Source organism: Suricata suricatta, chromosome 4, assembly GCF_006229205.1.
Source record: "Suricata suricatta isolate VVHF042 chromosome 4, meerkat_22Aug2017_6uvM2_HiC, whole genome shotgun sequence".
In the NCBI taxonomy this organism is placed as follows: Eukaryota; Metazoa; Chordata; class Mammalia; order Carnivora; family Herpestidae; genus Suricata; species Suricata suricatta.
This window is the reverse complement of record NC_043703.1, coordinates 50,743,663-50,757,641: the sequence shown is the minus strand read 5'-3', so window position 1 is coordinate 50,757,641 and position 13,979 is coordinate 50,743,663. Positions and strand designations below refer to the sequence as shown.

At 41.7% G+C, this 13,979-nt stretch overlaps 1 protein-coding gene across 3 annotated transcripts in view; it reads left to right on the top strand.

Moving 5' to 3' along the window:
- Nucleotides 1-10,833, top strand: part of VWA8 (von Willebrand factor A domain containing 8) — a 334,690-nt gene extending 323,857 nt beyond the window's left edge. For all 3 annotated transcript variants that reach the window (XM_029936673.1, XM_029936672.1, XM_029936671.1), the window contains 3 exons: nt 6,615-6,713; nt 7,690-7,928; nt 10,000-10,833. In XM_029936673.1, the coding sequence (XP_029792533.1) occupies nt 6,615-6,713; nt 7,690-7,928; nt 10,000-10,108 (447 nt within the window). In that variant the 3' untranslated portion in view covers nt 10,109-10,833. The remainder of the gene's footprint in view (nt 1-6,614; nt 6,714-7,689; nt 7,929-9,999) is intronic.
- Nucleotides 10,834-13,979: the final 3,146 nt, after the last annotated feature.

The following is a 13,979-nucleotide window of genomic DNA, read 5'->3' as shown; positions in this document are numbered from 1 at the left end:
GCACCTGCTGGGAAGATTCCTTCTACCAAAAACTTAGCTCTGTGTCTGTAACTAACCTTTTCCCCATGCTTCAGGAACGTTTCACACACACATTTAGAAATGGAAACCAATCATCTTATCAGGCTTGGGTTTGAATAAACTTTCTTGGTACATGGAGATAAGATCAAAGAAAGGGGTATAGTTCTCTAAATCCATTCACAGTGAAACAAGAATTCAGAATTGACTCGGTTGTTGCTATAGAAATACCAACCAAAGAGGGGCACCTGGGTGGCTCAATCGGTTAAGCATCTGGTTTCTACTCAGGTCATGATCTCATGGTTCGTGGGTTCAAGCCTCGCCTCAGGCTCTGTGCTGACTGCTAGCTCAGAGCCTATAGCCTGCTTCAGAATCTGTATCTCCCTCTCTCTCTGACCCTCCCCTGCTCACACTGTCTCTCTCTGCCTCTCAAAAATAAATAAAAAATATTTTTAAAAATGTTTTAGAAGTACTGACCAAAGAGATGGGGGAGGAGGATAGGGAATGATTATTTCTCTACAGAATCAGGGCACCTGGGTCTGGCTTCCACCTCTGCCAACGCTACATCTCTGAGCTTAAGAAAGGCTGTTAACCTCTCCAAGCATTAATTTCTTCATTTCTGAGAAGAGGTAAATAATACCCACCGCAAAGTTTGTGAAGAGAATCAAGATGAGCTGAGGCATGAAGAACTGTACAAACGTTGACATTATACTCATTAAATGTATTGTCCTATACTTTCAGTGACTCTGTGAGGTTAGATAAAACAGAGATTATTCCTGTTTCTCAGAGAGGTTAAGTGACTTAAAAGCATTTAATGTTAGAGGCCATCTAAACCAGCATTATTTACAAGATAGAAACAAGATTTACAAAAGTTAAGTGACTTGTGGTGGGTCCAAAAGGTCATTAATATCAGAACTAAGCCCAGAATCCTTGATCTTCAGAACATTATTATTTTTTTTAAGTTTATGTATTTTGAGAGAGAACAAGAGTGAGAAAAAGGCAGAGAGAGAGAGGGAGAGAAAGAATCCTAAGCAGGCTCCATGTGATCCGCACAGAGCACAACTCAGGGCTCGAACTCTTGAACCAAACCATGGGATCATGACCAGAGCTGAGATCAAGAGTTGGCCACTTCACCAACTGAGCCACCTCGTGCCCCAGAACATTATTCTTTTTATGTGGACTTCTAGGATTCAAAGAAAGGTGAGCTAGCTACTACTATAGCTTACTGGCTCACTAACACCTTAGGGTTCTGTTGACCTTTTCGATCACGTATTCATCTTCTAATCCTTTGCTGCCCACGGTCAGTGGTGCCATCTTAGAATGGTGTACTTGGATTTGTAAGAGGAGATTAGAATTTCATACATCAGCAGTCTTCAGAAATAGCCTCAGGCATTTGTCTCATACCTAGTTATAATGTGGATGCATCAGAAAGCATAGTCTTTCCTAAACTTAGCAGATGATTATTCTTTCCCCATAGAAATCTAAACATAAATCTTACTTGTAAAAAAATAAAAAAACACCAATAGCTCTTTGTTCTAAGCAGACATTTCTTTGCAGCCTAAGTATCACAAATCAGCCTTCTTATTTCCTGATACGTCTTTGTGTTTCTTAGACTGAAACTCAGCATTTGTTTTCATTTGTAAGACCTTTCTCAAGTGAATGAGGTTTTCAAAAGAAAATATAGCAAAGGGGCTTTTAAACAAGTTTCCAAAGCAAAGAAGTATTAAAATTGGTCTTTTCTAGTCAAAGCTTTTCCTTACTACTGTGGTTTATTATTTATTTTATGCTGAAATGGAAGACCCCACAAGGTCTTAAGGGAGGCCAGGAGAAGCAGTCATTTTCATGACCGTAAAATTTTGAGCTGCTCAAAAAAAATTATGATCTAAATGTTCGGTGGTTTGATAATGACAGTGAGGCTCTCATTTAGTGACTCTGTGATTCCTCCACAGAAGTACACTTGAGACCCTGTCACGTCTGATTTGACAGTGGTCACAGCAGGAACCAGACTGGGTGAACAGTAGGATTAAGTGTCAGAATGGGAATGGAAGAGTTTATGTACCTTCTTCCTTTAGCCCAGACCATTTTGAGGATTAGGAAATTTCTGCCTATAAAAGTGTTGGGATCCTTGGATAGCAGATACTAGATAATTGTGACAGAGAAGTATTGTTTTTAATGGAAGCTTACACTGCTCTACAGTAACACCAGGGAATGTTCCACACTTGGATGTGCTTTGGATCCCTTTCAAGCATTTTATTTACTTTGGGCACAGAATAATCCCCAAGCCTGTCTGGAAAATGAGAACCAGAGCCTGCAAACCATTTTATAAGCCCCATCCTGTCCCTTAGGTGTGTCTTCTCAGCCTTGCAACACTAACCAGGCACAGACAGAGGCAGATCGTTCTGCAAATAGAACTTTCCTTACCACAAATAAAGAAAGGAAGGAGGAAAAGGAAAAAATAGAAGAAAGAAGAAAAGGAATAAGGGAGGGAGAAGAAAGGCAGATGGGAAACTCTTTCTCTCGCTTGTGTGAAAAAATATTGTATGTTTTCTTCTCCTGGACAGTAATTAAATGGTAGGGAGGTAAATAAATCAGTCAAGGGAATGATAGATGGATAGTTATTAAAATGTTCCTGAAGCATTCAGTCAGGCAGTATCTTTTTTTGAGAAACAGCTCATTTGACTTCTATTTGTGTAATAACTTTTTCCTTGCAGTAACCAGTTACGCCAACCCTGTGAGCAGACCATATGGTCAAAGACATGTTCATATGGCCTCATCCATGGTCATCTAATTAGTAAGAATCTGAACCTCCAGTTAAAAGGGAGGAAAAAACTTAATACATTTATAGGCCCCTTGCCTCAGCCAAATAAGAAAAACCCACTTCTGTTTCAAGGAACTGATCTTATCCCCTCCTGTGTAAGATCCTGTGTAACTGATTACTTCACCAGCCTCCTCACGGAAGCAGTCTGCCAGGCACCTTCTCAGGAGAACATTATTCTCGGCTTAAAATAGTTCCTGCCGTGACCATTGTCAAATCAGACCTGACAGAGCCTCGAGCTTGCTTCCATGGCGGACTCCAACAGGCTTTGTCCATACCCATGCCAGTGCCAGCACTGATCACGCGGGTTACCTTGGAGGTCTACCGAAGCCAGTACTTTACCACAGTTATCCATTGTCAAGAGCTGTACAACTTTTAGGTTCAAATTTTGCTACCTTTTCACTAGATTGATTACAAACTATCCTAAGGAAATTTTTTCCACATATGGAATTTATTACATCCTCCTAAGCATTTGTTATCAAGCCTTTTTAATGTATTGGTAAATTTCCCTTACAATTATTTTGTATCATCTTTTGTATTAATTTAAAAAATCTTAAAACCACTCCTAGAATAATGTCCTGGCCCTGCCCAAGATCTCACTCCAGCCCTCCTCTAACCATGTCCCTCCCATGAGGTGAGGAGCCTATGGGGCCAAGGGGGTGTACCCAGTTAAAGCTAGTTTCTAGATCATGTTCTCAGTTTCTGGGATCCGCAAGAAACCTCAGATGACCCCAAGCCTGCTTCCTACGTGGTCCCCTTTCTTATGCACATCTTTTTAGGACAATGTTGTGAGCACCCAGGTATGAAGTATGGCCAAGGGGCAACTGTACGGAGGAATGTGATGGCTAGGTGTTTATACCTATGCATGTGAGGCCCCTCACGGACATGGAGCACAGCCAACCACAGCGAGCCAGGGGCCAGTGCTGCCCACACCGTTCTGTTCGTGCCCAGAACTGCAAGGACTCCTGACTCTCCAGGTCACTATAATCTGTATTCATTTATCGAAGAAGGACAGAATGTATTTTATTTAACAATTTATATCCTGCTTTACAGGTCTTATTTAGGCATCTTACATGGTACATTTGTACACTTGTCCCTTCTAATTAGCCACTTACCTCTGTCCAGGGCCATTCTTTCTGCTCTTTTTTGGTCTCAGAAAAAGGAATGTCCTCCTTCCCATGTCCAAAATGGAACTGATCTTCCTATCATTGCAGTCCTCCTGACTCCCTACATCATTGCATAAAAGTTATTTCAAAAGGAATTCTTCTACTCCTTTTCATTTTTAACACAATGGTCTCAGTTGCTGTATGGGCTCTTTGGTCAGCTAGCTTGGGCTAACCACCACTTCTCACATGGTGGCTGGGGGGCAGGAAAATGCATTCCAGCTTCCAAACAGCTTATTTGCAAAAGAATGTAGCCCACATGGGAAAGGAAAACTTCTTATTGCCCCAACATGATTGCATTAGTGCCATAAAGACACCAGGCACACTCACAGATACTAAAACTCAAAGATGAATAAGATATGGCCTCAAAGAGCTCAACAGTTAAAAAGGAATAGACATGAAAAGAAATAAGTGCATTCCCCTACAATACCTAGAGTCTTGTTTTGCACATGGTTGGTGCTCAAAAGACAGCTGTTGATTGATGGGCAGTTGATGAATAGAAAGCATGATTCTTGAGCATTTTGTCCCTCAGTAGCATTCCAAGTATTCCTGAAAATCTTTTGCCCCAGACCCACACTCAGAATTTTCTTTGCAGACACCCCAATTGCCCAGATACCCAGACATCTATTCTAACTTTCATATCAGCATCATAAAACTTCTTAGAGGGAGGTCGGAGAGGAGAAGGGAATTGGGGAACAAACCCAATAGTTAGAACCACCTTGCTCCAGTTATGGTTGCTTCAGGTCCCAAACTTATTTCCAGATTCCATTTAAATGCTGCACCCCACACTCAACTCTAGTTTTCTCCTGTGCATTGTGAGATAGAGAAATAGAAAGGTAGTTCCTAAATTTTAAAAATATATGTCATACATTAAAGTAAAAAAGCAAAGGGGCACCTGTGTGGCTCAGTTGGTTAAGCATCTGACTTTGGCTCAGGTCATGATCTTGTAGTTCTTGAGTTCAAACCCCATGTCAGGCTCTGAGCTATCAGAGCCTGCTTTAGATTCTGTGTCTCCTTCCCTCTCCGCCTCTCCCACACTTGTGCTCTGTCTCTGTCTGCCTGTCTGTCTCTCTCTCAAAAATAAATAAACATTAAAAATGTTTTTTACTAAAACATAAAAAAATAAAGTAGAAAAGCAGATTATAAAACCACATGGTCAGGGCGCTTGGGTGGCTCAGTCGGTTAAGCATCGGGCTTTGGCTCAGGTCATGATCTCATGGTTCATGGGTTCAAGCCCTGCATCGGGCTCTGTGCTGACTGCTAGCTCAGATCCTGAGATTCTCAGATCCTGTGTCTCCCTCTCTTTCTGACCCTCCCCTGATCACACTTCACACTCTCTCTCTCTTTCTCTCTCTATCTCTCTCTCTCTCTCTTTCTCTCTCTCTCTCAAAAATAAATAAAAAGCATTAAAAACATTTTTTTAAACCACATGGTCAATGTTATCCATTTCAGCTAGAAGTTATGTTGACATAGATGTGTATGTGTGTGAATGTGCAACCTCTTTCACATAGTGTGAGAGGAAATAAAAGCCTCAGAATTTGTACAACAAAACCTTGACAGATGTTATCTTTGAATATGGGATTATGACTAAATTTTACTTTCTTTTTTGTGCTTTACTGTAAAATCTTTGGTGAATACATTTCATTTTGTGTGTTCAGAAAAGAAGTATATGTATTAGTTTCCTACTGCAAACATAGCATCTCAAAGCAACACCCATTTAGTAGGTCTTCATTCTGTAGTTTAGGGGTCTAGTAAGGCTCAGCTGGGTTCTCTGCCTAGGGTCTCACAAGGCTGAAATCAGGATCCGAGCCAGACTGGACCTAGAGGCTCTTCTTCCAAGCCCATTTGGATTGTTGGCAGAATTCAGTCCCTTGTGGTTATAGGACTGAAGTGGCTGCTTTCATGTTGGCTGTCAGCCAGGGTCACTCCTAGATGCCATTTTCAAGGCCTATGCTATAGCCCTCTCCATCTCAGCCACAGTTAATTCCCACATGTCACATCCCCTCCATACTTCAAGTCTCTCTGTCTTCCCTTTCTGCTACCAGCCAGAAAGGCTCTGCTTTTTAGGGTTCATCTGATTAAATTAGGCTCACCCAGATAACCTCCCTTTTTTTTTAACTCAAAGTCAACTGATTAGAGGCCCTACATCCACAAAATCCCATTTGCCACATAACATAATCACAAGTAACATCCTATCATATTCACAAGCCCTGCCCACACTTAAGGGGAGAAGATTATACAGGCCATGTATGCCAACGGGCAGGAATCTTGGGGGCTACCTTGGAACTCTGCCTACCACAGTGTGTGTATATGTGGGTGATTTTTTTTTTTAACTCTCCCCTGAGAGCTAAGAATGGAATTCTTGGTAGCCTATGAATTCCCCCCATCATACTTTCTACCTCCTGGTGGGGCAGAAATCACACAAGGATGGACCAGAAGTGAAGGAGCCTGGAATTTGTCTGCCTTTGTTGATAAGCACACGTCCAACTCTCTGGACTTCTCCATGGCCATCCGTTGAGCAACTGTGTACAGTGGCAGACCAAAGAGTTAGAGACCGAAAGGACTGATGACAGTTCTTCAGTGGACAGAGGCGCCTAACTCTCTAACTCTCTTATCCATAGTATGACATCGCTGGACACTCTGGAGATGGCTACAACATCGGTCTTGTTCCAAGTAACAAAATCCCCAAGGACAATAAGCAAAGACTAGAAATTCTGAAGGTAAATACATTAAATCACCTCTGTATTGTGAAAACTTCCACCAGATTAGGTAAAGTATCTTCTGATGATGGAAAAGATTCACTGAAGAAGCAACAGATCCAGGAAAGAAATAGAAAGACTTTCTGTTTTACAAGCATTCAAGCTTTAAACTTAGAAAACACTCATGGTGCCTAAAATCCTCTTCTGCATACTACAAATTGTAAACTCTGTCCCCTGTATATTTGCGGTGCACTCAATATGATACAGGATTCTACCACCTGAGTCCCCTCCAATAGCCTAGCCTATACAGTTCTTCTTGGCCCTTAGGTATTTCAGTAAAAGGAAAAGAATAACCCCTTTCAGCATACTCTCCAAACCCGTTTTTATGTAGTTCATAGTATTTTCTAATGATAAATTTAGTTTCACATACTCAGATCTACAGAAGAAACACACACACCGTATGAGTTTAAAGTAAATTTCCTCCATTGCTATTGTTGTAAGTACAGTGTTTAGTGTTAAAACTTTGTTAGAAATCCAATCCATTTCTCCTTTTTCTCTTATGTCATGTCCATTCAGAGGTCTTGCCCACATTTAAGGGGAAAGATTTATGTAGGCTGTGTCTTCTAGGGGCAGGAATCTTGGGGACCACCTTGGAATTCTGCCTACCACAGCATGTGTGTGTGTGATACCAAGTTTTATGTTTTCTTACATTTTTCTCACTTTAAGTGGCAGCTTGAGTTTTAGGAGTAAGTGCCAACTGAGAGAGTCTGGCAACATTTCCTGTTTCTAACAAAAGTCTCAACCACATACAAATATCACTGTGTTGTCACTCTAGAGTTGTCACTCTAAGGTGCAAATGAAATAGAACTCATTCGGAGATTTCTTATTCACATGGAATAATTGGTATTTGTGCATTCTTGAGGTCAATAGAAAAACCATTATGTTGGTTTAAAAAGTTTCTCACCCATGGCTTTTGTGTGACATCTCTTACCCCCAGACAATGCATGCCCATGCTCAATTCTGCATGAGTGGGGACCACACATTAGAGGGGACAGAGCACGCCATCAAGGAAATTGTCAAAGAAGAAGCTGATGAGTACTTTGTCATCGTCTTAAGTGACGCGAACCTGTCACGATACGGAATACATCCTGCCAAGTTTGCCCAAATCCTGACAAGCAACCCTCAAGTAAATGCTTTTGCCATTTTCATTGGATCTTTAGGGGATCAAGCAATCAGGTAAGTGTCCCCGCAGGATACAGGAAAGGACAAGTATGGAGACACCTTAAGTACCTGCCTGGCACATGCCATTTCACGGGATTGGCATCATGAGGGGCAGTGGGAGGGAAGGGAGGAATAGCCTGCTGTCAGGGAGCTGACAGTCCTGCTGAGAGAATATAGCGCTCCAGCTTATGGTTGGCTAAGCAGTAATCATTTAAATTAATGGTTTTTCACTGTGCATTTAAACCAACAATAAAATAATTAACAAATTGATTTGTCCATGAACAAATTAGACAGTATTTTATATATTTTGCATTTAACATCAAGGTCTCAATTCAGTTCTAATCAGTTCATGTTCAAATCGTATTCAAAGTAGCAAGCATCTATTTTCCCAGCATATATGTATGTGCGTGTCTATAAAGTGTGTATATAAATAATATATAAAATGTGTTTGTGTATATATACATGTGTACACACACACAATACATATAGCAAGACATCCACACAAATATATGTGGATAGACATACATGGATATAGATACATGGATATAGATAGATATCACTTCTTAAATGTCTCCCATATATGTGTGTGTATATCTCTTTTTACTGGGGAGACAGGCAGGTAAAGCACTTGGAGACAATGTAAGACAGTATATATAGTAAAATTCTACACTGAGCATGCTAAATATTCAGTAGAAAAGTTGTGATCAGATAATAAATATCATTGTGGATGAACAAAAAGAGATCTGGAAACACTTTAATTTCTCAAACATACTAATGTTTATTTTTTGAATTATAAACAGAAAGAACTTTCTGATTTTTCTCTGCTTGAAATATTTGAGGCAGAAAACACAAATGACAGTATATTCCCCCCCCCCCCCCGCAAAATAAACTTCCTGCCTAGAACGCATACCTCTTTATTATTCCTGTCTCTTACCTGTCCTATTCCGAGGTGTAGGGTTCTGTATAGACTATGAAATGCTTTAGTGTCCAAAGCGCTGCTATCTTTTCCTATTCCCTTCACCTTGCTGCAGGATCACCAAGTAAGGTTAAGAACAGCCTGAATATCATGTAATGACAGTCACTTTATTACAACTGACTCTGGGTTTTTCTCAGTTTTATGTGTGAGCCTCTTCTACCCAGACTTGCTTCAGAACCAGCCCAATATTAGGCAGACAGCAAGTGCAACAAATACTGGTTGAGCTGAAATAGCTATTTTGTCTTTCTAGTGAACAGATCCTGTTTGAATACTTAAGACACATACAATCATACCCTTGTGGTTTCCTAGGGAAATGGTCCAACATCCACTGGCAAAAGATACATTGCAGAATTAACTGGTCTACCAGGCATGCCAAATGTATGATACTACACAGGATGGTTGACTTTTATTAAATGTCATTCCAAAACCAAACTCTGTTGGCACAGTGAAAGGAGGCATTCTTTTGGATAGGACTGTGTCTTGTCCTTTCATTGCTTTAAAAAACGGCCCTTTGTTCCAAATGATAAATTGCCATGTAAAAAAATCATCATTAGACTATATAACCTTGGTCTCATCAAAGCTGCAATTGCATAAGTCAGATTGTACTTCAGTGTGAAGTGTATGATGTGAGGCAAAAAAGAACAAGAGAGCTGGGGAAGAAAGAACCACCTGCCGTGTGGCCAGGCAGCGTTTTTCGGGGCCTGTTTTCTAAGGCAGGAGGAACACTTAGGAGTACAGTGTATGTGTTTGCTGGACCCAGGTGAGCTCATCTCACATGCGTCCCTAGGGTGCTGTTCTGCCAAGGGAATTCCAGGAAATGACTGTAATAAAAGGAAGGAAATTTCTTCTTTTCAAATTAACCGAGTTTCTCACTGAAAAGACCTTTCTTTGGGTTCACTGCTTTCAGTGTGCCTCGCTCTGTTTTGTTGCTCTTCCAAGCCTTTCATTGCCCAGTGAGAGCCAGTTCAGTCACCAGCAGGGACAAGGTATTAGAAAGTAGAAACTTCCTTTGCTAGGAAACCATTGAGACACTGTGGTTTGTGGGGGCAGGAGGTGGAAACGGAGCCCAGATTTGCAATGGTAATTTTCTCTCCCCTTCCATCCTGGCAGGCTTCAGAGAACTTTACCAGCTGGCCGGTCTTTCGTTGCCATGGATACCAAGGACATCCCTCAGATTTTACAACAGATCTTCACTTCCACCATGTTGTCCGCTGTTTAAGACGTGCCCTTCGTCACCCTGATGACCCCAGTATTTGAAATAAGACAGGGATAAAAAGTACCTTGAAGAAAAGAAGACGTCTGTAGAGGGAACCTGTACAATGACTAGATAGTTCTGCATTCCGGGGTCCTCTGTGCTTGCTCCACAGTCCGGGTTTAGGAAAGCAGCCAGAGGGAGGTTTGTGGATGGAGACTGACAACTGTTGACGGGTTCCCAGGGAAGCGAGCTGACCTGTGTTTTATAAAAGTTCAGGGTTAAAGGAAAGTAGTTTGAGAGCTGTGTTGCTTGGTTTATATCTAGAAACGGGAGGGAAAGAGAATTCCTTGCTTTTGCCTTAACAGGACATCTGGTCACCTGAGGTAACAAAGTGACCCCATCCAACTAAACTTTCGATGCCATGTTCTGACGTTGAGTTACAAGTCTTTGCAAACCCACCCAACCTGCTCCTGTCCAGTGATTATGTGTATTTTCTTCTCTAGGTTGCCCAGAAGACAGTGGTTTTATAGTATGTAAGCCACTGAAAAGCCTTATAACAGAAGTATTTTATAAAAGGTTAGGTTTTTTTCAATAATTCCATTCTCTTGGCCAAAGCCAAAGGGAATCAAAAGATCCCTGCATTGCTATCTTTCCCACTTGACTTCTTAAAGAATCCTTAAATAATAAAGAACAAACCTCCTATTTTCCATGCTGCCAGCATGGAAGGATAAAGAATGTCTTGCCTTGAACTTCCTGTTTCCTCTTGTTCTTCCAGCACTTCTCACAAGTCTCACATATTTTGGCATCCACAAAATGCAATGCTCAAAATAACAAATGCTTATGTTTTTACTTAAACCAAAGTAAAAACAAGGCGGTATGTTGTAATTGAATAGTAACTGGAGATCTCTTTAGCTGTAAAAAAGGAAAATACATACATACATACATATATATATATATATATATATATATATATATATATATATACTATTTTTTTCAAGACTTCTCTTTTCTTTCAAAGTGCACCTCATTCCCGCCTACCCTTGGGCTGACCTTTATTTATCAACAGGCCCAGTGTCACTTTGTTTAAAATCAATACTGCAGCCAAAGTCAGGGTCTGGGCAGCCACCTGAGAAGCCGGAGATGCAAAGTGAAAATTGTGGGGGCACCAGCGTATGCTTTCTTGTCACAAGTGGGAAATACTAGTCTTGTTAGTAAGGTTACCCTGTTTGCCCATATGTGATGGAGTTATACAGATCTGTTTCATTTTAATCAATTGCAGGGAAGAAAAGGTAACCCCCATTTGTTCCACTGCCCTCGATTCCCTATCAGTTGTCAAAGAAATAAAAGTAATTAGATTCCCAGTGCAGTCCTGCCCAATGAGTTTTCATGGCCTGTCTGATTTTTCCAGCCGGATGCTTGCTCTGTGTACTGAATACCATCTAGCAATGCAGTTTCAAGCCAATGAGTACCTTTAAAATGTAATTGCTTTAATAACAGTAATAATGACAACAACAGCACCCACTAGCATTTACTGGTCATTACCTCATGCCAGGTATGTATGCCAAGCGATGTCATGTATCATTCCATTCAGTCCTCACAAAGATGCATGTTAAATTGATATTGTTTCACTTCATTTTACAGATGAGGAAAGCAACTCACTTCCCAATACTGGACTACTGACTATTCATACTTTTAACATTCTCCTTGACAAATAAGGAAACTGAGGTGTAGGGAAGGCCAAGAAAACAGGCCACAGTGTCAGGTAGGCAGGGGCAGGGTGGGGCTATGCTGCCCCTTCCTGATGGACTGGAGCTCTCCGTGCCTCGGCTCCTTTCTCTTCTTGCAGCCTGACCACAGAGCTGCCTTCCTCTCCCTGGGTCTCTGAAGCTACCTGCACTCCGAGGAGGATGTGGAGACCAAGGACAGGAGACATGCTGGAGGGACATCCCTAACCAGCCCTTTCTGGGCTTAGCAGCAACCTGAGGAAGGACCCGTCCAAGTGGCATCTTAACCCCTATGAGTGCCCCTCTGCGAGAGGGTCACAGCCTCCAAAGGCTTTGGACGGAATCCGAGAGTCATTAACACAGTGGCCTTTTAACAAATCCTGTCTGTGCCCTGACTACCTGAGTGAGCAGAAGCCAGTTTTGTGTAACACGGGAAGAATGTTCTCCTGTAATTTAATTTCCCTCTCCTCACTAGCCAGACAGCCTTGCAATTGTTATTAAAAAAAAAAAAAATGTAACTCCTGACTTGACTTATTTGTAAAAGGGAAAGATGATGGGGGAGGGGGAGCAAAGAAAGGAGAGGAGAAGGGTTTATTTTCACTTCTTGGAATACCTAAGATGTTTGTGCTTTATTATTAAATGTATGTAATTATAGGCCACTCCATGCTGTTCCCAGGCCCTTCTTGGGGCCAAGACGTTATAATAAATGCATTGTTTGCCTCAAGGAGGGGTTCACTGAAAGGCATCTGAACCAGCTCGGTCCCTGTAGTGAGCCCTGTAGTGCTGAGAAGGCTCATTGTTACCCGTGCGCAGCCAGGAGGAGTGAAGGCATGAATGGCCACAGTATATGGTGTATTCCCCCTGGACTCTTTTGTGTGGCCCAGCAAGATGACCTCATCACACACGGGGCACCTCAAACTAAGCCTCAAGAAGTGGATCTGAGCGGGACTATTTGAGCCTGTCACATGAGTAGAATGAATCATTTAATTCTTTACACCGCTTCCTTTCCTGTGAACTGTCGGAGGAGGAGAAATCCATCAATGCCAGCAGGATTTTCTCTAAACAAACTCGAGGGCTTTGAGAGCCATTTAGAAGTAGTTTTCCATGGACAGCACTGTCAGTGCTCTTAAAAGGACAGCTCCTGAGTCTTCAACCCTCTCTCCACCTGGCTCCTTCCTGTGCCTGTCAGATCAGCCAGAATTAAATTCCTCCACAAACAAAACAGGAGTGTAGGACTAGAAGAACAAGAGGGTAGTCACCCGTCCGTTGTGTCTCCACTGTGGCCCAACAATGGCAGTTATGAAAGGGCTTCCACAGTTCTTTTCTTTTTTTAATGTTTATTTATTTTTGAGAGAGAAAGAACTTGAGGGGGGAGGGGCAGAGAGAGAGGGAGACAGAGAATCCCAAGCAGGCTTCATGCTGTCGGTGCAGAACCAGACATGGGGCTCGAACTCAAGAACTGTGAGATCATGACCTGAGCCTAAACCAAGAGTCTGCTTAACCAACTGAGCCATCCAGGCACCTCAGATTCCACAAGTTCTCAGCCAACATCTTCCTGGAGAACTATTTTTCTGGAATTGCATCAAAGAATAGTCAAATGTCCACTTGTATTTAGTAAACTGTATATAACTTTTTCATCTTAAGCAATAAAATGTCCACTTTAAGAAAGTTATTCCAGGAGCACCTGGGTGGCTCAGTCGGTTAAGTGTCAGACTTCCACTCAGGTCATGATCTCACAGGTCATGAGTTCAAGCCCCGTGTCTGACTCTGTGCTGACAGCTCAGAGTGTGGAGCCTGCTTTGGATTCTGTGTCTCCCTCTCTCTCTGCCCCTTCCCTGCTCGTTTGTTCTCTCTCTCTCTCTCTCAAAAATAAATAAACATTAAAAAATTCTATTAAAAAATTATTCCAACCAGTAACATATTCAGTTTGTTAAAATACTTCAATGAAGCATCTAATTTGCTCCCACTTTCTGGTTAGGGTCATATCGTAAAGCTCTTACCATTGCCTTTCCTTTACCTTTCTTTGTAAGATTGGCTGTGATAAGAGGCCTGCAGGTAATAGAAAGGAATTCCAGTGTTCCCTCTTGTGGTGGGAAAATTTACAAACTCTAAGTTAGTAGAATTAGTAGAAAGGAAGTTCTAGATGCTGCTTAGCAACTTTTATGAACTTG